Genomic DNA, 24,776 nt, shown 5'->3' with positions numbered 1-24,776 from the left:
TTTGTGTATCATGGTGTAACTGTGTCTTGGAGCAAACAGATGCTTGAGATGCAGCTGACAGCATGCAGAGACGTGATCCGTTTGGAGACCAATAACACAAAAACAAAAGTGCATATTTGGACCTTTCCTTGTTTCTGTAGTTTTCTTGTCAGCTGACGGGAAGTAAACATAGACCCAAGCTGTTGTCTAGCAATGCAATTTCAGTTTAATGTCCGTAGATGTTCATATTATATTGCTGAATAAATGTAGATGTTTTAAACTTTGGTTGTTACCCCAGCAGGTTTGATTCTGTTATATGCCATTTATTGTTTGTTTTTTGTCTTTAAATATTTATTTTGTGATTATCTTTTTGAGCTGCAGCATTTAGCTTATCAATAGAAAATTTTGTTCAGTGATTGATTGTTTAAGGTAGTTTAACCCTTTGAATCTGGATTGATAATACCTTTCTTATACAGCATTCAGACACCTTTCACAAGCATTTAACCCTTTGAAACAGCAAATTGGTGTGAACTTGACCAGAAATGGCTTTCAAATTGCAAAAATATTGTAAAATGTGACAAGAGAATAACTAAAACTATATTTATAATTACATACTTAAAATTGGGTTATGGAAAAAAAATATATTTGGTTTTATTATTTATATGTATTTTCTTTTTCAGGTAATTTCCATTTTTCCCCCAAATTTCCAGTATTATTGTTGCAACTTTATTTTGTAACAATTTACCGCTGATTTTTGTGTAATTTTTGGTAAGTTGTTCACTGCCTTCTTTTCATGTTTCTGAAAGAAATCACACCAATTTGTTCAGGTTTCAGTCAAAAAAAAACCCAAGCATTCAGTGGTTTCAGTCTTTGCACACGCATTTGCAGTGTTTCTACTGCTATATGTAATTTGAGATGTAATATTTTATGGCTAGAAAACAAGCTTTTCAATAAAATCAAGCTGGCCCTCACAGGCGCAAACCATCTCAGGCGGAGACAAAAACTCAAAGGACTGCACACTGTTCGCCTTTACAAACCTAAAGCCACATCACTTTTCCCTGTGCTGCATTCACACGGCTTTCACAATATTTGAAACTTGAACTCTGAACATTGGTGAAATTTATTTCAAAAACGGTGAAAAAAGCAATGTGGTTAGAAATGTTCAACATATAATGTTGCTCACTGCCTCCCTCTCGTGATTTTGAAGGAAAGCAAGCCAGTTTTCTCAGGTTTCAAAGGGTTAACAAGAAAATGTTACAGAATTATTATAATTGAAAACCTTCCCCAACTCATTTGCTTTTTTTTTTTTTAAATGACTAATTTCTTGCAAATTTTGCAGCCAAATGTTGTAAAATGTGAAAGTGGCTGCTATAGATTTACTCCAACAGTAAAAACCCAATAGTAATCTGGATGGCTGGTAGATTTTGGAGACCAGCTGACAGCAGCAGGTGGACAGTAATGTTTATTTCCACCCCTGATTACAATCTTAACAGCTTTTAACAGCAGGTGAAACTCAACTTGTGCCTCCTGCGGGTCATAACTTCTTTCCCTGCTTCTGATTGGTTCAATAGAGTATAAGACACAACAAACAGGAAATGAGCTGCACTTTTATATTTAATGTTAAATTCACAACATACACATATGTACATCATTAACACCCAAAGCTCCTGCAACTTTAACATGTCTCTGGTGTCTTAACAGAGTCCAGCAGAGGCAGTAGTCCACAGCTGTTCTTCCATATAGACTGATAAAAGGACAATATTTGAAGGTGTTGCCATGCCAGTTGATCCCAAACAGTGTCGCGTGTTTCTGTCCAGCTGCGCGTGTGCAGCCGCGTGTCCCCTGAGCACCATGATGTCCTGGAGTCTCAGCAGCACTCAGAAGCCTTTACCGATCAGCCACTCCTTCAGCTCCTTATCAAAGTGACCTTTGACCTTCAGGGTCATGGTGACCTCGTTGACCTGTGTGGGCAGCTCCTTCCCCGTCACCTCCTTCAGGTACTGTCTCACATCCCTTTCGAGAGCCCAGATATCTCCCTCCACTTTGCGCACCAGCGTGGTCTTGCGGCTGCCGTGCGTCAGGTCGGTGTACACCGGGATGTTGTGCATCCGGGAGCGGCGGATCATGTAGGGGAGATCAGGCGGGGACTCTGCCGGCGGGGTCCAGCCTGACGGGGCGGGACCGGCGTGTTTAAGCGGAGCGGGGACCCGGGACGACGGGATGAGCCGCTCCACGAACTTGTATTCCTCCGCGGATTCTGTAATCGCTCTCTTTGTTTCCTGAGGAGCAGCGGCACAGACAGACCGGACAGCCGCGGCACCAGGCCCCGGGGACCGGAGCAAGGCTCCTCGCAGCGCCCCGCGGAGCACCGTGGACCGAAGGGACATGTAAGTCGCCATCTTGTCAAATAGTGTAAAGGATCGGGCCGGAAGCGGAAATGGTGAAGCACTTCCTGCAGATCAGATTTAAATTAAAAACAAAACGTTACATTTTGGTCTCTTTGTAATAAAGCTTTATTATAGTAGAAAATGTACAACAATATTAAAATTATTCATTGTATTACAAATTAAACTTCATTAAAGAAAGTGAACATGTCATTTAATGGGACAATGATAATGACAACATTGTGAAATTCAAACAAAGATGCCAAAGGACCCCAACTTTATCATCAGTTCATATCTACTGCTCGGTGCGTACCCACCAAACGCAACGAAAAATGATCGCGCCTCAAGATTACATACAAAGTCAATGCAAAGACGCGATTTGACGCCTCATTTTGCCGGGCGACGCGATGGACGCGATTGCGCGGCGCGTTGGACGCGTTGGACGCGAAATTCGCGTCGCGTCCAACGCCTCGCGTCCAACGCTCGAGTTGAAATAATTGAACTTTTGCGGCGGCGTCGCGTGAAGACGCACATTTTAATGGCATCTTAAGTTCTTTGATAATGGAACATGAATGCATCATTAGATGATACTTAGTTTTATTCAAAGCAACAAATGATATCAACATAATTGCTGAAATTTTGTGTCAGTGCAGCTGTTAAAGCAGACAGAAAGATGGACAGGACAGGATAAATGCACAATGTTAATTCGTGCTGTTTATGTTAGGCTAATATGTTAAATGATTAAATCTTTTTTTCAGAGTACAGCTTCTCACATCTTTGGTTTGAATCAGGTTATCTTGGAGGTAAGAGGCAGTGAATTCAGAGGTGCATGTCGGGAGGTTCCTGTCAATAAAATGGTTTATTTCCTCCGCACGGTTCAGTTTGGCTCGACTTAACTCACTTTTAGTAGCAGGTGTTTTTCTGTTTCATTGTTCCTCTGTAGATAGTTACTCCTCAGTTTAGGCACGATTCTCAGTTGATTACTGACATAGCAACACTGCGTAAAATTGTTGTTGATTATATGATGTCATTCACTGTAATCCTCTCATGTGTAGAAAACTCCACTAAAAACAGAGTGTCAGTGACGACAAGTGAATAAGTGCTGAAAGCTGGCTCTTATAGATCAGAGAATACCTGACCTCTTGCTGCTATACATGCCGATACAGATTTTGACATTCACGAGGAGAGGTGTTTCTTTATTCCAAAGGCCCCGCTGAAAACTAACAGACGGACAAAGCTTTTCCTTTCAAGGGCTGTGAGGTTCTGGAGCGATCTGCGCCAGGAAATGGAGGGGAAAAAAAGCAATTGAATATCATATTAAAACATTTTCCTGTAGACACATAAGGAGAGCATACAAAGTATTTAGGATAATTACATTCACCTGACATACCTTTTGATTTTTTCAATGTTAGCTGGGCTGAAATCCAAAAGCAAGAAAGGTATTAGCTAAAACCATTAGTGCACATCCACTAAAGACAATGAGGAGAAACAAATTGAAGGAAATTATGTTATACATTAAGTGGTCAAATCAGGGATGCCAAACAAGCACTAACCTCTGATACCAAGCCAAGAAAGAGTTAATGATGCTAAAACTGACAATATTAGAGGTATATAACAGTAATGTGCCCTTGAAGCAGTTCCACAGACAACATCACTGATCGTGTCTCCATCTCTGACCTTTACTTCAGTTTCTGAGCATCTGTTGGAAAAAGAAACAAAAGACTTTGTACTTTGTGTTTTTCAAATGAAAACCTATATGGAAGTGTAATATTAATGTCGAAAATAAAAAAGTGTCATGTCATTGTTTTGTAACATTAGGTTAAATGAGGCCAGGACATTGAGAATATTTTGAATCTCCTGCTGATGGGAAGGATTTTGTACATTCCAGACAAAAATTTGAAGCCATAAAACTGACAGATTGTTTATTTGTTTTTCATGTGATGACCAGACGATGCCATCTGACAGAATCCATGTGGACGCAGCATTATAAACGATCAATTAGTGCAAAATATAGTGGTCAATTTGTGCTACAGGGTAGGACAAACATGAATTTTATGATTAATTCCTTAAAGAAGCATTTCACCAATATGAAGAACACCAGCACACAAAACTAGGCTGTCTCTTCAGTAGAAAGAAACGAATACTTTTGAAATTGGTGCTACATGACCAGAGAAAACAGATGCTTTTGCCCAAGAGAAAGAAAAACTACAACTACCAGCATGCTATGTGCCTGATGTAGTGTGAAGTGATCCATGTGAAACAACGGCAGCCTGCTGGATCTTATATTACAGTTAAACATCAAGCTAGAACATGTTTCTAAACATTTGAGGAGAGAAATATGCAGGTCAGTAACAGACACTTGATCGGCTTAGTTTTACTGTTTGATCGCCGTCTTGTCAGCCTGTTTTCACACATGCCCATTCCTGCCCATAAACTCGCCATGACACGAAATGGGGCATTAAAATACATTTCTACAAACATTTTAGGCAAGAAATTGGCAGTGCAGTGACATAATCTTGATTTATAATTCAGCACTGCCTAGTGCCAAGTCTGAGAGACAGAGAAGGACAGGTTTGTCTCTTGATGAGCTGTCTACTCTTTGAGTGCGTTGTCCCAGTGGTTACGGGCAATAGGAAAATGCATAAGTACTGCCCGTAGTTCGAGCAACAGCCCCAAGAGCCAGAAGAGGCACCTGGCTGCAGACACGACGGAGGTCCACAAGCACATGCGCAGTAGGCATCTCAACAGGAGCGTGCACAAGAGTCACGGTTGGCAAGAAATCACACGTTCTAAGCAGTGGAAGTTGGAGGGTGTGGCAGAAATAGTGATATAAAATAGACAGTGATAACTAAGTAAATTTTGAGTTTATTTCGAGAGAGGTTTTGGAATTTTGTGGGCTGTTTTGTAAACTGTTGTTTTTCCGTTCTTGTTGGAGTTGGTGTTCGGCAAAAATGAGGCAAATGTAGCTGCTGTTTGCAAGTCAGCACCATATACGCAGAAGTTAGCTTCATGGACATATAATCCGCTGCTGACAGACAGGAGACGAGGAGGCCATGATATGTGTAGCGAGATGAGGTCACTGAGTGGTTTAACACAAAGCTAGATGGTATTTTATTTGGAAACTAAATTACAGTACTTACGTAAATGTACTTGTACATCCCATCATCTGTTAAAAAACTATTGTCATTTATATAAATTGTTTTATTGGTTTAAGTATGCTTTATTCTTTCTGTCTTTGAATATATAACCCACATATAGAGTTTTCCAGTGAGGAATAGTCTATTCACATTGTTTATAAGAAAAAACATTTTATAATTGAATATTTCAAAGCATTTCAAACATTTGAATTGGTGAAGATGTAATAAACTTTACACTGACTAACTTTAAAATCTAATTACAAACTTTTGAGATCCAGTGTAACTAAATTCTTGATGCAACATATATTTATTACTTGCAAAGTTTGCTGTTTAAAATATATAGCGCCTCTATTACCTTAAAAAACTTTATACATTTGTCTTGAATTCCATTTGCTACTAAACAGGAAATAAAACACTGAGAAAGTGAAGATATTACTGCGCATGTGTTTATGGAGGTCTGTGTCTGCAGCCAGTGGGGTGAGGAGGAATATTTAATATATATTTATTTAATATATAATATAATAGTAGTAATAAATATTATAATCGTCAGACATGGAGATGGAGATGAGTATACAGATGGAAAAAATAAATACATAAAGAAAATAACATAAGTAACAACAACAACAATAATGATAATAATAATAATAGTAATAACAATAACAACAATAATAATAATAATAATAATGATAATAATAATGAGGGTGGAAGAGAAGGGAGGAAAGGGGGGGGTCTTTATGCGTCATGTCATCCCTTGACGTCATCCCAAAGTATCCCTTTAACAAAAAAAACGTCTTACACAGTCCAAGCCGAGCAGTTCACACCATCCTGTGAAAAGTAGCCGTGCTGACAGGGTTCACACACTGTATCAGTTGAAGTGGTTCCTTAAAGAAACAGAAAAGTGAGATTAATGACACCGGACCACAACAATCAGTGAAAATCCATCAGTTAACACACTTACATCAGTGTCTTCACTGAGTGTTTTTACATGCAAGCTAATATTTCACTTATGATCACGGTATAGATTTATCATTTTAGTGCTGGAAATCAGTTTTAATTCTCCAAAACATCCCAGGGTAATTGGTAAATTATTAAATGAATTTAATTATATATACTGCATATGTTTTCTCCATTTTTAAAATTTAATTTATTGAATTTTTCTTGGTACAGGGTTCAGTCCTTGGGCGGGGCCCTTCTGTGCGGAGTCTGCATGTTCTCCCCGTGTCTGCGTGGGTTCTCTCCGGGGTCTCCGGCTTCCTCCTACAGTCCAAAGACGTGCAGCTCAGGTTGATTGTGACTCTAAACTGCCCTTAGGTGTGACTGTGAGTGTGAATGGTTACAGAAAATGAAAGAATGAATGAATTCTTCTTACCCGGTGTTTTTGTTCTGTGACCAGGTTTACAGCGCGTATGTTTTTGTGTCGAACTACATCCTGTATCATGAGTCAGATCTTTGCAGAAATATCCAGGCAAAACACCACAAACTGTGTCAGCTTTTATTGTGCATTCCCGCACGACAAAGAGACCATTACCTAAAAGGAACACAAACACAGTCAGTAGATCATGTTAAAACTACATTCATACATTTTATTCAGCTTTAAATCATATTTAAAAGAAATGCCATAATATGCTGCTTGGTTGACTCACTTAATTTGGAGGTTGTTTACATGCACACTAATATTACACTATTATTCCCAATATGACAATATTTAGAATTTATTGCAGATCATATAAACAGCATATTCCGTTTAGATATTCAAATGAGGCCTTTTTCTGAATTTAGTATTTTCTGATTAAAACATGTGATATATCAGTATTATTCAGAGTTGATTAGCATTCTTTGGACAGGTACACAGCGCATTCAGAATTTACGTCTCAAATGGGGGTTTTACCGCTCTCTGTGACACACAGCCTCTTGTCTGTCAGCTCTGTGCGTTGTCATGGATAAAAGGTGCACAAACCAACTCCCTAACAGTTTGAAGGCCGTGGTAGAGATACATGCCCAAAAGAAAATCCCACATTTCTGGTCTAAAGGAGAAACACACCTACTTTTCAACATTAAGAAAGGTTTGTATATCAGCAGATTTTTGGATATGTGCAAACGTCACAGCGTCAAGCTTTTCAGGACAGTGGTTTAAGAAACTAAAGAGGGAGGATGTGTTTTCATGGTCCAACAAGTCTGCCAACAGCAGAAAACTTGCAAAGAAGCAAAATGACAAGCGGCTCCAGACGTCCCACTTTTGCATATCTTGATGTGATAAACAATATGGCCTTAACCGGAGTACGCATGGCTGCATGTTAACAGGAGAATTAGTGTAATATTCATTTTCACTAGCCGTGCAAACAGCTCAGTAGGCATATTGTCTTTTTGGAATAAAGGCAAAAAACTGAATATTTTGTGCATGAAAATGTAGTCAACGAGAATGAAGAACGACATGTTAATACATTACAGACATACCTGTGTCACAGGAGGTGCAGGAGAAACATTTATTCAAGCCATTGGGCTGGTTCATAAATGTTCCATTCACACAATCGATGCACCGTGTTCCTGACTGTGATGTGCAGTCTTTTTTAACAACTGTCCCTGTTGAAGACAAAAACACACTGTCAGTACCAGTCCTGTGTCAGGTCTCTGAGGGCAGCGCATGTGACTGACCACTTCACAAACCAAAGGAGGTTGAGTAATTACTGAGTTCTGCTTCTTGAAGTTCCATTTATGCAACAGTTAGTTCCGACCAAGCAATTTGATTGGCCAAGAGGCATTCCATGAGTGCTGATACAGCAGTACAACATCACTGGGACTGTTAACTTTGAACGCTGCATGTATCACTCCGCTTCACGGCCGTTCAAAACACGTTAATTAGTGTAAGATAGTGATGATAGTGGGATATGTTTGAACAGTGGATTTATGTTTATAGTATGGTGTAAGCATAGTTTCAAACAGCTGGTAGTTAAAAATACGCTCACATCCAGTCCAGTACCTACACACAGAAATTACACGATCCGACACACTGACTGCATTTGGTTCAGTTTTAAGGTGTTTTTTTATGCAGAAAGAAACAATATCATGTCACATTAATTCACTGAGAAAATGTGTTCCTCACAGGAACTGCTTCAGTTTCTGAGGAACCTAAAATAGCTCCAACGAAAACATGAAGTTTACATTTTACTTAACTTGCATTTCCCTTTTTTTTGTTTTTTTTTAAATACATTTCACTTGAATCACTTGCCAAACCATCAACAATTATTTCTGATTAAAACTGACTTGCAGTTGCTTTAGTTTAGGTTATGTTTTGAAGTACATTACTTAAGCCAACTTTTTACTAAATAAATTAACTCTTTAAAATCTGAAATCAAAAAGAAAACTCCAAGGCACAAATGTTAAAATGCCTGATTTTTAACCAGAAAGTGCTCCTTGGCTTGCATTTCTAAATTGACATCACTTTATTGTGCTGCATTCAGATGCCTTTCAAATTTGGTAAATTCTTCTTTTTCTTTCAAAACTGTAGGAAAAGGACACTTAACAAACTTAGCAAAAAAATATATATATATATACATTTAAATGTATTTTACAGAGTGATTATATCTAAAGTTTTTTTCTTTAAACTTTACTATATTTTTGTTATTGTTTTTGCTAATTTTCAGGTAATTTTCTTTTCTTTTAGAGGCAATTTCTCCCAAATTTCTGGGCCATTTCTTCTTAAGCTGCTCATTGCGTTATCCCCATGTTTAAAAACAAAATCAAATCAATTTCTCAATTTAGCCCAACTGTCATCACTGAAACTGTCATCACTTAATGTATCAGTACTCATTCAATTATATCCTGTGAATCTCAAGATAAAAAAAATCACTCCTGTACTCTTCCACTGCTTGAATTTGTATATCAAACGTAGGTTGTTTCAGTATAAACAGGCCTGTTTCTATTCACATTATATTGTAGGCTACTGTGCAAAGTTCATGTTAAACTAAAAAGGTTTACTTGGTGTGTGTAAAAACATGAATATCACTCAATCTACATATTTGCATTTTCTCAGTAAGAGGTCGTTTAATTTAACAGCACTTACCTGTATCCAAAGTAGGTCAGCTTACATCAGCAAACCTTTATCAAAGCAGCCATATTAAAACTACTGTAACTTGTAATTTTACACTTTTTTTTTTTTTTTACTTTTAAGAGTTAAACAAAACCAACTGACCAACAAAAATGAGGAATGAATAACTGAAAATGAAAGTAAAAGAGATGCTCATTAAAAAAGCGACAGAGTAAATACAGCAATGAGGCGAAATAAAGAGATCTCATGTTGTTCATCGGTGCTGGCATGTTGATCAAGACCTGCGTGATGTGCACATATTTCACTTTACGGGATTAAATAATGACTGAATCGTTAGTCTCGTATTCCTCTATCTTTCTCCCAGTTTGTATATACTGTGTATTTTCTCTGTGTTTCATCCATGAGTCCCGGGCATTGTGCAAAAGTCGTGCCACAGTGATTTGAGAGTCTGTCACACGTGTATATGGGGGTTACGGGAGTGGAGGGGGGATAATAGATCAACGTACCACCTAGATGGCACTAATGTCATCCTGCAACAGGACAAACTAGACAGAAAGTGGGGCAATGGGAGACAAAACAAGTCCAATAACATCGCCTCAGGTTGCTGCCTTTATCTGCGTGCGAATTAACCAAAAATACAAGCCCGGAGTCGCGGACTTGTCAACTGCGAGGTCTGCATTTAAGAAGCAGGAAATGCTTTCAGCTAACGGCAGACACCGAGCTGACACTCACCTTCGTGACACATTGGACAACACTGTCCACTACTTGTCGCATATTCCTTGGGACGACAGCACAGCCCCGCTGTCATGAAGACAGCGACACACCCTAATAAATACACAACAGTTTCAGGGGTTAGCTGTCTGTACTATGATCAGTTAGCTAGGCTAACGTTAGCTTAGACCAGAATATGACGTCTGTTTACTGTGAAACACTTACCGATGATAGCCAGTATCGAAAGCATGATAAACCATGCTGTTACATAGGTATAGAAAGCTTTGGAAATAAGAGTGTTGTTTTTAAGTAAAATATGTTTTTTATATATATATATCTGGTTAACGTAAAACAAGGAAACCCCCTACAACGGCCACTTTAAATATTCGACGTTTGTATAAGGGCGATGTCGAACCTGATGACTTTCTTCATGTATTGCTTCCTCATGCGCCACTGAGCAGCTCTCATAGGATGAATGAGGTCCCGCCCCCACAACACGTCCATAAATTGGCTGGTGTTGCGCCTTACACTCATAAAAATAGTGAATTCAAGACTATCCCATCCTCACTTTAACGTGGCGGACTTTTGGGATTCGCAGTGCTGTCATTATCCATGTAAATTTTGATTGCACTTTTTTCCCTCCAGAAGTGGTTATCTTTTTTTGCCAAAACTTCATACAAATTATGTAACAGCTTGGTTTATAATGCTTTGGACACGTGCTGTCATCGGTAAGTGTCTCAGTAAACAGACATCATATACAGATTTATGCTAACGTTAGCCTGGCTATCTTTGCAGACAGCCAAACACTGAAACTGTTGTTTATTTAGCAGGATGTGTCGCTATCTTCATGACACCGGGACTGTGCTGTCTTTCCAAGGAATATGAGACTTAGACTTAGACTTACACGACTTTATTGATCCCCGGAGGGAAATTTAGTTGTCACAGCAGCTTGGCACGTAAGACATACAGAGACATACATATAAAAATAAGAAGAATAATAGAAGATAGAAATAAACATAAATATATAAAAATAGAATAAATAGAATGCTGAGGTAGTGCAAAAGAGTACTGAGGTAGTGCAAATGCAGTGGTAAGGTGCAATCTGATGATGGTAAGGATACACATGAGCATGGTAATGATGACAGCAGAATAGGGGGAATATGTAGAGGTGTAGATATAATACTAATAATGGTAATAACATCAGTTTGAAGACATTGCACACATAATAGTAGTAATAGTATTAATAATAGTAATAATAATAGTAGTAATTATATCCATAGTATTAATAATTAATAATAGTATCAGCATCATGACATTTGCACTTGACATTTTTATGTCTGATGACCAATGTTATGTATAATATAATATAATAATAATGATAGAATAATAATAATGATATATATATATATATATAGTGATGTATAATATAATATTTATAATGCAATGCAGGCGACGATCGGATGTTATATGTTTGTACATATATATACATGATATGCATACACACATACTGCAGTCTGTACTGTTTGGATGTGGAGTGACAGAGTTTAGTCCAGTTCAGTGAGAGTGACCACAGGTCTGACAGAGGTGGATGTGTTGAACAGTCTGATGGCAGCAGGCAGGAATGATTTCCTGTATCGCTCCCTCAGACAGCGGGGTTGGAGGAGTCTGTTGTTGTCCAGCTTGTCCAGTGTCTTATGGAGGGGATGGGTGACATTGTCCGTTATTGCCAGCAGTTTTGCCAGCATTCTGTCCTCAGCCACCTCCTCCAGGGAGACAAGCTTAGAGCCAACAACAGACTCTGCCTTCCTGATCAGTTTGTTCAGTCTGTTCAAGAAGGCAGAGTCTGTTGTTGGCTCTAAGCAAGGGATGGAGAATGATGTCCGATGTGCATCAAAGGTAACAGGGAAGGGAAGGGGGAGGCTACAATACTTTTTTACGATTTTCTTAAAAATTTTTAAAATTGATTTAAATTTTAAATAACTTGCGGAAGGGCGGGGAGATCAACAGTGAAGTTAGCTTTCAACTCGTCGCTTACTTCCGTTACAGCGGGACTCCTTACATGTAGTTCTCCTCTGCTTTAGGACCTCATACTGTGATCAAAGCATGTTAGACGTTTAAATTAAAGTCTCAACGCATTTATTCCAAACATTTATTCCATGTGAAAATGCAGTGCGACATAAATGTGAAAAATGCAGTGAAATCGTTCCTCTATGCATGTTCACAAATAGAATAAAGGATTTTGTGGCTCTGACACTGTTTTAACAGCTTTAATCTTTAGCCTCTCTGGGATGGGCATTATCTGATCCAGATTTGACCTGTCTCAGTGTTGCAGTTATGGAGAGAGACCTAGTCAAATGTGGTCTACATGTAAAGTCTGAAATCTTTTTTTCCCCTTTCATTTTCACAAATAAAATAAAGGTTTCACAAAAATGACAGTGTGCTTCAGGCTGCGTGAGGCACCGTAGTTGGTACAAAAGGCCGAGGATGGATAGTTAAGCAATGTAAGCTAAATTTCAGAGCTGCCAACTCTCACGCAATGAGAGTGAGACACACGCATCCACAGGAATTCACAGGAGATTCCTGTTTCATGCAGCCCTCTCTCGGTGTCCTCCCGGCGTCACATTTCTCCTGTAGTACTCCTGTAGAGCCCTGGGCCATGCGCGTGGTCTCCATGGGAAACCGGGAGTCATGTCTGACCCAATAGGCTCAAGGGAAATTTGACCGCTCCAAAAATGTCACTTTTTGTCCTGTGTTTTACTGAACATCTGACATGCAGCAGCTGGTAGAGAGTTATAACTAAAAAATGCACAGAAATAGTTTTGTTTTTGTGAAACGTGCCTGAATACAGACTGTGCAGCAGGTGTGTGCGCATTTGGATACTAGAGTGACTCAGGAAGCACATTCCTGTCCGAACAAAGTAACTGAGCCCAAGAAATTAATTTTACTATGTTCAGCCACTGACAAAAAACAGAAGGCACTAATGAAAAGAATATGCCTTACCCATTTTGCTGATCACACAGCTGATCGATAGATCGCAGCAGACCGACAGCCCAGCGCAGTAACAGAGACAGAGACAGAGACAGACTGCAGAGTTTTTCCTCACAGCGTCTGAACAGTTAAGTGTTTAGCCGGGAAAGCAACTTCTTCAGATTTCTACAGAACATTCTACACCATCTCCAAAAAACCCCTTCCAAATCTCACTCCAAACTTCTCTGAAAAGTTGGCAACCTTGTAAATCACGTTTCCATTAAATCTCACATTGTAAGTAGGGTGGTTTATCGTCCACCTGCCACTGTGGCCGCAGTATATATATACACATATATATACATACACACACACACACACACACACATTTAGGGTCATCCTACCAACATTCATAAAAGCCCATGCTTACCTAGAAACTCCACAACCACTGGTCGATAATCATCCTTAGTTTTACTGGCCCACAGCTGGTTATGAGAATTAAGGTTCTCCACACAGACAGGCTGCCTTACTTTGTCCATAATTACATTTAAACCTGCTACTGATCGCTGCTCACAAGAGTTATACATACTGTGATACATGACTCAACCTGCACTCCTCTATGTTATATCCCTGACTTCATACACAAGCACAGCCCTCACCAGGGCTACCTGCTGTCCTCCCTAAAACACTCTGCCAGGATTCACAAAGTCTAAGCAGGGCTTGAGCCAGGTCTCATTTACACACACTATTTCTGCTTTATGCTTAAATCAAGTCAAGTCAATTCTATTTATAGAGCCCATTATCATAAAACATGGTTTACCTCAGAGGGCTTTACAGTGCATGACATCCCTCTGCCCTTAGACCCTCACATCACCCAAGGAAAAACTCCCAAAAAAGAACCCCTGTAACGGGGGGAAAAAAAGGAAGAAACCTCAGGAACAGCGGTAGAGGATAATGAGGGATCCCTCTTCCAGGACGGACACACGAGCAATAGATGTCGTAAATAATAAATGAAATACAATCATGGCAAAAAGGAAAGAGAAAGAGAGAGGGGGAGAGAGGGGGAAAGAGGCACAGCAATAATAGAAACAGATGATTTATTTCGAAACACGGGAAGAAGGCAATGAAATATAAAAGAAGAAGTAACCCCCAAACAACAAAGAAATTAGAAAAAGTACTAGGAAATTACCTGAAAATGAGGGGAAAAGCCTGCAAAGATAAAAAGCAACAACAACAACAACAACAAGGAAATGACCTGAGAAAGGTGCTTGAAAATGTATGATAACTATAAATGTAATTATAATTGTAAGTATAGCTTTCCCTGTACTCATTTCAGTAGAATTTGTGGAACATTATCATGGACTTTGCAAACAGAGTCTTATGCAGGTGTTGATCTCAATCAATGTGTTGGACAGTGTTGTAAAAGATACTGGACTGGATGTGAAAGTATTAACCACTTAACAGCTGAGGTAGATGAGAATGTGTTAAAGCAGCAATTAAATTCTGTTATTTCCCATCATGTCTTGATGATAATGAGATGCTGACAGTGTGTTTTTGTCTTGAACAGGGTCAGTTGTTAAAAGAGACTGCACAGCATGGTTAAGAACAATCTGCGCTCCCTGTGTGAGTGGAACATTTATGAACCAGCCCAACGGCCTGAAGAAATGTTTCCCCTGCACCTCCTGTGACCAAGGTAAGTCTGTAATGAATGTTCAACTTCACATTTATTCACGTGACTGTTGTGGTTCATTGTTTAAATTATTTCTTAACATATAAAAACACACTATGAAATGACTATTTAGCTGGTCAAGTTCATACCTTAAAATAGAGTCTTGACATTGATATGCATTGCTAATACACAGTTACATACTGCAATAAAACTTCTAAATAGGTAAATAAACATTTTAACAAAACACTCAAGGGTTTTCTCTAGGATTTTCTGATACTGTGGGGGAAGGCTTCAGCACCAGCCAGAAGCTCGGTGCAGAAAAAATTTTCAGTGTGAAAAATTCTTCTGCACCAGGCCGCAATTTCCTAACTTTCATGAAGTTAGAAATTCTGACAATGTAAAAGTGAATGTTTTTTTTTTTTATAAATAAGTGATTTATTTATGACATAAGAAATTATGCATAGCAAATCGTCTATCTTATCTCAAGCCATTTAGGGTCCCTGCCAGAATCCCCTTGCTTGGTCTTTTTCTTTGCTTGCTCTCCTCTCTCTCTTCCTCCACTCTCGTTTCCCCTATTGCTGTCTCCTTCACTCTGCTCTCCTCCACTACTTCTGCTTGTCCACTTGTCTAATACAATTGAGAATGAGTAACATTAGATTCTCTCACAAAAACAATATTTTATCACGCAGGCTTGAACATTTAAATATTATACTAGTCACCATCAACATAGTATCAGTCTAATTTCTAACGTCTGTCTATCGTCAAGATAAATGAATAACACTGAACCTCTCCTTATCCAAAGATTATCTGACTCGCTTCCTCATTTGGAACCTTTCTCTTCTTCTAGAAATATTTTAATGTACTCATCTGAAAATGCAAACAGGATTTTACTACTGAACATTACCTGACTTTATTTCATGCTATTTGCTCATAACGTAATGTTATCGGAAACGTAAAACATGTCAACCCAACTTTAACGTTATGCATCGTCAACGTTAATGTTAGAGCATCTTTTTCACAACCTAACGTTAATGTTGACATGTATGTTTGCTCATAAAAGTAATCAAAGCTAGCATTGCTTCAGTTCCTGTCTCTCTTCTCTCTCTTGTTCTGTCTCACTGCTCTTACTTTCGCCACAGTAAAGCCACACAGTTAAGCAATGCCACTTCCTGCGGCCATTCTTTCAAAGTAAAGGTCATTACAGAATTGCTTAATATTTCTTGACGTTTAAATTATCATTTCAAACCCTAATTATGGTTGTGTATATGTATGTGTGCACATATATACATATTCATTCATACAATATGCTTTTCAATGTTTAAACGTCTGAAAAAAACCCCCACATCATTCTGAAGGAGTGGATGCTTTTATTTTGTAGTGGTGGCACACCACGGTCATTAATAGATGGCGGAAACCCTGCACTTAATGACTTCTCACTCCAGGTGGGCGATATATCAGATATACCCAAGGTATTGCAGCCTGTTTCATGTGTGATGTATAAAATGACTATATGGAAAACTTCAAGTATAAATTGTTACATCGTTTATATAAACCACCAGCATTTCGGTTCTCTCCATTGCTTCTGTGCCTGCCTCCCACAGACACACACACACACACAAACACACACAGACAGCAGGCTTTTGCAGAGCTCCTGACAGTGACTATGTGGTCACATTTTTATGGCCATGGAGGACCGGTGTAACTTCGAAATCTCTGCAGTTTAGGAAATGGAGAGCTGTTAATCTGTTTCCAGCTTGCAGCAGATGAATCCTCATACTGTGGTTACAGTTTAACTTTCTGCTAATGCTAACACAAGCTTAGAGTCCACAGCAAAATCACCAACCCTTCTGGCCTAAGACAAAAGAGGTCCCTCAAAATAAAAGCACCATGGGTTCCGCTTTGATTTGAGTTATAACAATACTTTAGTTAACTTTGCTGCTACAGGACTTAATTTAACGCTAAACTTGATGCTATTTAACACTGTAACAGTATTTATTACAACAGTAGTTTATGTGACATTATTTTTTTGGTAGTACCTACTGTTTGTAACAGCAGTTCATTAAATACTTTTGTATTTTAGTATATTACGGTATTTTAGAGGAGATTTTAAAATATTGAGATATATATTGTGTATCGCGATACTGCCTAAAAATATTGTGATATTATTTTAAAGCCAAGTTGAATTTTTGCCATCTCAGCATCGTGCGCTGTAGGCGCGCTAGCACTGTGTATAAGGGCTTGTTGTGGATTGTGACCAAAGGCTGGTGGAAGATTTCAATCGCAACTGTTTGCCAAAAATGTAGTCATAAAACTTGTAACTCGACAGCTGATTTACCTGGCTGCCTGTCTTGCCTTTTTCTTGCAGTCATGACATCGTTGTCCAAAATCTGGGCATTGTTCACATTTGGCTGAGTGGGTGACCTCAAAATTCTTGCAGTTTGAAATCATTGTTGAATAATTTTCTGGCTGTATTGTTTGTTAAATCTTACTATTACTATTACTTAGCTTACTATAATTTGCTGCTGCATCTCCACTGGCAACTGTAACATGTTTAGGTGCAGAGAGGGTTTTACTGTGTTGTTCCAAAAAAAGTGATCAGGACATCCATATTTCAAATCAATCAAACTTGAATAAAATGTATGAATATATTTTTAACAATAATATAAAAACTGTGTTTCATTACCCTTTAGGTCATGGTCTCACTGTCGTACATGAGTCCACAGCTACAATGGACACAGTTTGTGGTGCTTTACCTGGATATTTCTGCAAAGATCTGACGCATGATACAGGATGTAGAGTGGCACAAAAACATGCACGCTGTGAACCTGGTCACAGGATAAAGACACCAGGTAAGAAAAATTAAAGTCAGACTAGTCTGACAGTGAGCAGCTTTACAGGAACCCTCTCTGACAGGTCAGGCATGTCACTGACTTTAAATACAGCAGATTTATTGAGGAGTGTATGATTATATCAGCACATCATCGGTATTGGTCGATTACTGGCTTTGAAATATAATATCAGAACCAGCCAACGTGTTTCTGCCATTATCAACGACTGATCTACATATTTTTTATTGACAAAGTGCATCCGTTCAACGTCACGGACAGGCCATTGTCCTAGGTGTGAATGTTGATTGTACACTTTACCTTGTATTATAAAGCCAGATGTTAGTGGGTTTTAGTGGGTTTTATGTGCAGTGGGAATGAAGCTTAATTCTGGAACCAGCATATGATGACTCATCAGGCCTCAAAAATACTTAAATTGGCGTTCTTTCATTTGTCTTCCTTATCTTGCTGAACAAAACAAAACACAAACATAAACAGATTTCATTTTCTGCATTGATCCAGAATCTAATGGAAAAATCCCACAGGCTTTTTAATGAGAGAACCAGGGTGATGCTAACTTCTGCCTCGAGAGATTTATCAGTGTGTGATGTTACTGCTTACCACTCTTACTGCTGCGAAGCAGAAGTTTTGATTGTGTGTGTGTGTGTGTGTGTGTGTGTGTGTGTGTGTGTGTAAATAAATAAAAGAATTCATTCATTTAATGTATCACTCTGAGAAGGTTTGGAGAATGGCAACACTGAGATGCATTACAAAGGTATGTTTACCCTGATCGTTAAGGGATACTAGTGTGCATGTAAAAACCCTGACGACACTGATCTGAGTCTGATAAATGGTTGATTTTCACCCGCTGTTGCAGTCCAGTGTCGTTAATCTTACTTCTGTGTGTTTCTCTAAGGAACCAGCACAACTGATACAGTGTGTGAACCATGTTATCCTGGCTACTTTTCACCGGATGGTGTGAACGGTTCAGCTTGGACCACGTAAGACACTGTTCAGGAATTACTTGAAATACTTACTTCAAATTGACCTCTATATTTTTACACTAATTAGATTGTTGATAATGTTGTGTTTTTATGGATTCAGGCAGATGGACAACACCTTCTGGTCAGCATGCGAGAAACAGATTTTTAAAAAAAAGTAACATGAAAATGGTTTATTCTGTGTTTTACCAGTTTGAATCAAATCAAATTTGAGAGGAAGAGAGAGCTCTGTTGACAATTCAGCTCCTGATGAAAACCTCTTTTACTCTGAAATAATTCTAACTAGAATGAGTTTCAGTTGTTTGGAGTCTGCAATCCTCACCATTAGATACAACTAAATAACATTTAAAAAATAAAATAAAATTGCTGTTAGTGTCCTGTTGAAACAGGATCGTGTCTCCCTTTGTGTGCAACAAGCAGGAGATCAAACAGTTCTTTGACAGCAGTGTTGTTGAAAAGCTAAATGCCAGCAAATATGGATTCAAGCAGAACATTTTGCAAGAGAAAAACTTTTTATGAATTTTGGAGATTAATACATCTACACTCACCGGCCACTTTATTAGGCACACCTGTCCAACTGCTCGTGAACGCAAATTTCTAATCAGCCAATCACATGGCAGCAACTCAATGCATTTAGGAATGTAGACATGGTCAGGACGATCTGCTGCAGTTCAAACCGAGCATCAGAATGGGGAAGAAAGGTGATTTAAGTGACTTTGAACGTGGCATGGATGTTGGTGGGCTGGTCTGAGTATTTCAGAAACTGCTGATCTACTGGGATTTTCACACACAACCATCTCTAGGGTTTACAGAGAACGGTCCGAAAAAGAGAAAATATCCAGTGAGCGGCAGTTCTGTGGGTGAAAATGCCTTGTTGATGCCAGAGGTCAGAGAAGAATGGCCAGACTGGTTCGAGCTGATAGAAAGGCAACAGTAACTCAAATAACCACTCGTTACAACCGAGGTATGCAGAAGAGCATCAACGCACAACACGTCGAACCTTGAGGCAGGTGGGCTACAGCAGCAGAAGACCACACCGGGTGCCACTCCTGTCAGCTAAGAACAGGAAACTGAGGCTACAATTCGCACAGGCTCACCAAAATTGGACAACAGAAGATTGGAAAAACGTTGCCTGGTCTGATGAGTCTCGATTTCTGCTGCGACATTCGGATGGTAGGGTCAGAATTTGGCGTCAACAACATGAAAGCATGGATCCATCCAGCCTTGTATCAACGGTTCAGGCTGGTGGTGGTGTAATGGTGTGGGGGATATTTTCTTGGCACACTTTGGGCCCCTTAGTACCAATTGAGTATCGTTGCAACGCCACAGCCTACCTGAGTATTGTTGCTGACCATGTCCATCCCTTTATGACCACAGTGTACCCATCTTCTGATGGCTACTTCCAGCAGGATAACGCACCATGTCATAAAGCTCGAATCATCTCAGACTGGTTTCTTGAACATGACAATGAGTTCACTGTGCTCAAATGGCCTCCACAGTCACCAGATCTCAATCCAATAGAGCACCTTTGGGATGTGGTGGAACGGGAGATTCGCATCATGGATGTGCAGCTGACAAATCTGCAGCAACTGCGTGATGCTATCATGTCAATATGGAACAAACTCTCAGAGGACTGTTTCCAGTACCTTGTTGAATCTATGCCACGAAGGATTAAGGCAGTTCTGAAGGCAAAAGGTGGTCCAACCCGGTACTAGCAAGGTGTACCTAATAAAGTGGCCGGTGAGTGTATAGGCCCACTGACTGATTACAAGATTGTAGACACCTGTGATGCTAATTAATGGACACACCTTGGATTAACATGTCCATTTGGTCACATTATTTTCAGTCTTTTCTAGGGGTACCATCATTTTTGTCCAGGCCTGTTTCATGAGTTTATTTTTTAAAATAATTCTGTTGAAGCATGGTTGAAAAGCAATGTCTGACTTTCATTGGTTAAATTTCATAGAATTTTTATTTATCATTACTTTTGCCAGATTCAAGTTATTTCTGTGACCATTGTGAGTTTTTCTTTCATTAACTGAAGGGTACCAACAATTTTGTCCACGTGTGTATACAAGGAATTTGACTTGTATGGTGTGAAACAATTGACATGAAGGAAGAATAAAATATTAGATTTGAATAGAACACGACTTGAGATAAAAATGTAGAAGCAATACAAAAGAAAATCTTAAGTAAAAAAAAAACCCATAAAGAACACAAAATCTATATACAGAATTTTACAGTTGTGCATGAGTTGCAGTTGTAGTGCAAATTTCTTCGGTCTAAATAAATTAACCTACAGTGTGCATTTGTAAGCATGAATCATTAACGTTACACACTTTTTTATTTTCAACATCATGGTTACACTTCAAAATAAGTTTTCATTTGAAAAACTGTAATGAAGCTGTTTTATTTATTTTTTCCTACAGATGCTCAGAAACTGAAGTAAAGGTCAGAGAAGGAGACGCAATCAGTGATATTGTCTGCAGAATTGCTTCAAGAGCGCATTACTGTTATATATCATTTATATTATTATCATTAGCTCTTGTTGGACTTTGTGTCAAAGGTTAGTGCTTGTTTTATATCCCTGATCCATCTGCCTAATGTAAAAACATCATTTCCTTCTATTTGTTTCTCCTCATTGTCTCCAGTGGATGCCAACTAATGGTTTTAACTAATACCTTTCTTGCTTTTGGATTTCAGCCCAGCTAACATCAAAAAAAGAAACAGGTATGTCGGGTCAATAAAATTGTAACGGGTTGCACTGCATGGAATTCTGCATAAAAATAAGTTTTAATATCATGTTTGATTTCTTTTCTTTTTGATTTTCTGAATTTCTGAATTTTCTTGGGCAGATGGTTCTGGAGCCTCAGGGCCCTGACAGCAGACATTCTGTCCCCTTTAATTTTCAGTGAAGCCTCTGGAGTAGACCTCTGCCCAAAGAACTCAAAGTACACGGCAAAGTACACATGTGTTCAGCCCACACTGGACTCTTTTCTATGAGCCAGCTGACACACAGTGGTCTCTGCTTGTCCCTGTTAGCAGACGTGCTCGTCTTCATTGCAGTTCCAAACACACCGGATGATGACAGTGATCACATTATCGTCAAAAAAAGGACAAGCCTGGTATTTCTCTTACCGACAAGTCTTGTAAATGTAACACGCTCAACATGTGCACTCAGACACAAACCAGTTAGTTTGGGAACCAGTTGGGACATACCATCAGCGATGCGGAGAAGTTGCACCAAGAAAACAAAGGAAAAGGTTTCGCTGACCGATGCTGCAAAGTGTGCTAATATGACGGATTTACATAAGCAATCTGCAGGAGATGATGAGGATGGTAGTGAAGATGCAGACGCATCAAAGAGGAGTGAGCAGCTGCTTTGTCGTGGTTCCAAGCTTTCTGCTGTAGATGTAATATGTACAGTGGCCCTGAAGGGCAAAGCACGACAGCAGAAGAGAAAAGGCAACGGCAAGTTACAAAACATGAGTTTTGGTGAGACTGAAAATGGAATAGGCAGGTACATACTGGACAATATACAATAATTCTAGGTTACTTTGATGATATACGATAATAAAATACACGTTGATACCGTATTATAACCATTTAAGATTTAAAAAGCAAAAACTATTGATCTCGAGTGAAACTGCAATGCTGCAGTTGCAATACAAAGTGGCAAGAGTGCAATATTAAACGTGTAACATTTTTATTATAACATGACAAATTAGCATATTTTTATATTGTAAAAGTCCTGTCCGAATTTGTGGAAAACATGGCTTGAGGAATGTGACATTTAGGCTTCACGTTTTAAGTTTAAGTTCTCTTCATGCTCTGATAGAGACATGGTGAGATTCTGCTGAGTAAAGGATTTGTATGCATACACTAAAATCTGATTTCCGTCACACAAAAAACCCCATTGAGCTGAGGCAGCGAGGCATCCAGTCTGCCAGAAATCCATAGACCAGGTCATTTTGTTTGGCGCAGACAGGCAGTGCAACCAATCATAGAGGATTTGAAATTTAAACAGGAACCGCTGTCGAATATGTACCTACCTGTTTGGATTTTGCCAAATGTGTTTTCTTTGTGTTTTGTTACTCGCTGTTGTGTTTTACTTACTGCTGTTGTGCTTTGCCCTGCTTCTGCTGTTAATGTGCTTTGTTTGGTTATTGGCCTCATGCAGCAACATTCTCTCTGATTTTTTTTCACATGAAAAAGTTTCAATTTTTTCAAACTAATTCACTAATTGTTTCAGCTGCACTTGTATGTTTTCATATTTTTGGTTTGTGTGTAAAATCTTATTTTGTATTAAAGTTACCTAATAATAGTGGCGGAGTAAAAAGTACAAGATCTCCCTCTGAAGTACTGGATTAGAAGTGGAAAGGGATTCAAATACTCAAATGACGTAAAAGTTCCTCAGATTTACAGTTACTGAAACTACAGTCGGGATCCGCGGACCAAGTATAGTAGTATTTCTTTATCCCTGAAATGTAATAATCCAGTCATTATAATAACTGTGAAACATGATCTAAATTTGACTAAATTATATTCACACATTTTTTAAAAATGCTCTTAAACTTATTATTCCTCCTACTGTAAAACAATTAGTGACTTGTGAAGAAGAGATGTTTTTCTCATATCTCTATCTATCTGCTCTGATGACTTTCCTGCCACATGCCGACTAAAACCATTGAATTTAAGATTCATTGCGCTACTACATGCTCTATTACCAAAGAACTTTATGACTCTAGGAAAATGTTCTGCCTCCAAGTGTCAAGTGTCTTGCAAAAATTAAACAAAATTCTTTGTATTTTGCTGTCATGTATTTAGTGCTACTAACAAAATGGCAGAGTAAAAAAGCCCAAGTTATTACTTATTTGTTTTTCATATTTACTAAAAGGATCAAACATTTATTCAGAATTTTATTCATTAAAAACTTGAAACTGGAAAGTCAGCAATGTACGTAACAGGAAGCAAGAGAGATCCAGCGCTCTTATGATTTTAAGAAATCAATCTCAAGCTTTTTTTACATCAGAGATCAAAACAGATGTACAATAGATCACAGACCCATCTTTGAGAGGATTACGTCAGAAAGAATCCCCCTTTAACCCTTAGAGACTGTTTGGCACATTTTACTTGATGTTCATTCTTCTTTTTTTGATCATTTTGGCTGTGTTCATGCATATGGATTACATTTTAGCAAGATTGTGTATTTTTGTTTAATCTCCAAATTTCCAGCTCAACTTCTACAATAAGTCTAAAATACACAAACAAAATTGTTACATTCATTCTGTTAAGCACAAAAAATTGCACCATTGAAACAAAAGAGGAAAAGAAAATGGAGAGAATACATGCTATTTCCACTCGGTTCACTGTCACGATCGATGCTGCAGCTAATCATTGACATATCCCAGGCTGTGATCATCAAAAATCGACTAGACATGTAGTATATTGAAAGTAATTAATTTTTTGTGTTTTTTTCCCATTTGAAAACATAGTGGCATCATGACAAAAACCTGGCATTTAAAGGGTTAAAATCCTGAAAATGAATGACTTTAATATTCATGATTAAAACTTATGTTGGTTAAAAAATGATTCCATGAAAGTAGAAAACAGTGTTCTACTTAATTTCTTTACTTTGTGTAGCACACTTTGTACTGACTGTATTTCAATGATGCTATAAAAATACATTTACATTGCCTTTGAAGAGCCTCCGAAATCTCAGGTATCCATGATTGTTTGAACATATTTCACATGCTGGTGGCAAGACTGACAGCATTATTAGGGAACAGAGACATAAATAAAGATGCTAATCATGTCTGTTGGTCGTATTATAGATCAGAATCACTGATTGCATTGACTTCAAGGTTTTAATTTGTCATACTCATTTTTAGTAATGTCTTTCATTGATCTTACATCTTTGATTACCATAGTTCCACTCAAAACTGGTGAAAATGCAGACTGGTTCAGTAGATAGCTTCAAGGATCCAAGAATCGTCAACAGTAGTGGTTCAAGAAGAAACAGAGCACTAAAATGTATATGCTGTGGGGGGAATCGTGTTGC

General features: G+C 38.6%; 3 protein-coding genes across 10 annotated transcripts in view; 1 reads left to right on the top strand and 2 right to left on the bottom strand.

Moving 5' to 3' along the window:
* Positions 1-1,575: 1,575 nt before the first annotated feature.
* Positions 1,576-2,378, bottom strand: mrpl49 (mitochondrial ribosomal protein L49). The gene has a single exon (XM_042492218.2). It carries the CDS (start codon positions 2,376-2,378, stop codon positions 1,857-1,859), a length of 522 nt encoding a protein of 173 aa, XP_042348152.2. The 3' UTR covers positions 1,576-1,856.
* A 75-nt stretch (positions 2,379-2,453) lies between these two features.
* Positions 2,454-24,776, bottom strand: part of LOC148188786 (tumor necrosis factor receptor superfamily member 14-like) — a 41,599-nt gene continuing 19,276 nt past the window's right edge. For 2 of the 6 annotated variants that reach the window (XM_088082648.1, XM_088082646.1), the window contains 6 exons: positions 7,955-8,080; positions 6,870-7,028; positions 6,297-6,381; positions 3,917-4,062; positions 3,754-3,780; positions 2,454-3,636 (listed from right to left, as the gene is read on the bottom strand). In XM_088082648.1, coding sequence (XP_087938774.1) covers positions 3,584-3,636; positions 3,754-3,780; positions 3,917-4,062; positions 6,297-6,381; positions 6,870-7,028; positions 7,955-8,080 — 596 coding nt within the window. In that variant the 3' untranslated portion in view covers positions 2,454-3,583. Of the gene's footprint in view, positions 3,637-3,753; positions 3,781-3,916; positions 4,063-6,296; positions 6,382-6,665; positions 6,758-6,869; positions 7,029-7,954; positions 8,081-10,277; positions 10,371-10,481; positions 10,708-13,650; positions 13,983-24,776 lie in introns of those variants that run through there. The other 4 variants (XM_088082643.1, XM_088082645.1, XM_088082644.1 and 1 more) reach the window with 4 other exon arrangements.
* On the top strand, positions 10,808-24,530 carry LOC148188788 (tumor necrosis factor receptor superfamily member 14-like). 3 transcript variants are annotated; one of them, XM_088082658.1, is made up of 7 exons: positions 10,808-10,984; positions 14,788-14,913; positions 17,580-17,738; positions 18,631-18,715; positions 21,145-21,281; positions 21,419-21,445; positions 21,628-24,530. In XM_088082658.1, the coding sequence occupies exons 1-7, from the start codon at positions 10,960-10,962 to the stop codon at positions 21,642-21,644; spliced, it is 576 nt and encodes a 191-aa protein (XP_087938784.1). In that variant the 5' UTR covers positions 10,808-10,959; the 3' UTR covers positions 21,645-24,530. The 3 variants fall into 3 exon arrangements, with proteins under 3 accessions (XP_087938784.1, XP_087938783.1, XP_087938785.1); XM_088082657.1 differs by having other exon boundaries at positions 21,571-24,530; XM_088082659.1 differs by lacking the exons at positions 21,419-21,445; positions 21,628-24,530 and having other exon boundaries at positions 18,819-21,287.

The sequence above is a fragment of the Plectropomus leopardus genome, chromosome 9, assembly GCF_026936395.1.
Source record: "Plectropomus leopardus strain MGB_pleo_1.0 chromosome 9, ASM2693639v1, whole genome shotgun sequence".
Classification (NCBI taxonomy): Eukaryota; Metazoa; Chordata; class Actinopteri; order Perciformes; family Serranidae; genus Plectropomus; species Plectropomus leopardus.
The sequence above is the reverse complement of the archived record's forward strand: the minus strand, read 5'-3'. Positions and strand labels throughout refer to the sequence as shown.

Coding starts and splice junctions, on each gene's coding strand:
- mrpl49 (XM_042492218.2), bottom strand. CDS start 2,378: ATGGCGACTTACATGTCCCTTCGGTCCACGGTGCTCCGCGGGGCGCTG.
- LOC148188788 (XM_088082657.1), top strand. CDS start 10,960: ATGCTTTGGACACGTGCTGTCATCG. Junction 14,914..17,579: donor CTGCACCTCCTGTGACCAAG/GTAAGTCTGTAA, acceptor ATTACCCTTTAG/GTCATGGTCTCACTGTCGTA. Junction 21,282..21,418: donor TGTTGGACTTTGTGTCAAAG/GTTAGTGCTTGT, acceptor TTTGGATTTCAG/CCCAGCTAACATCAAAAAAA.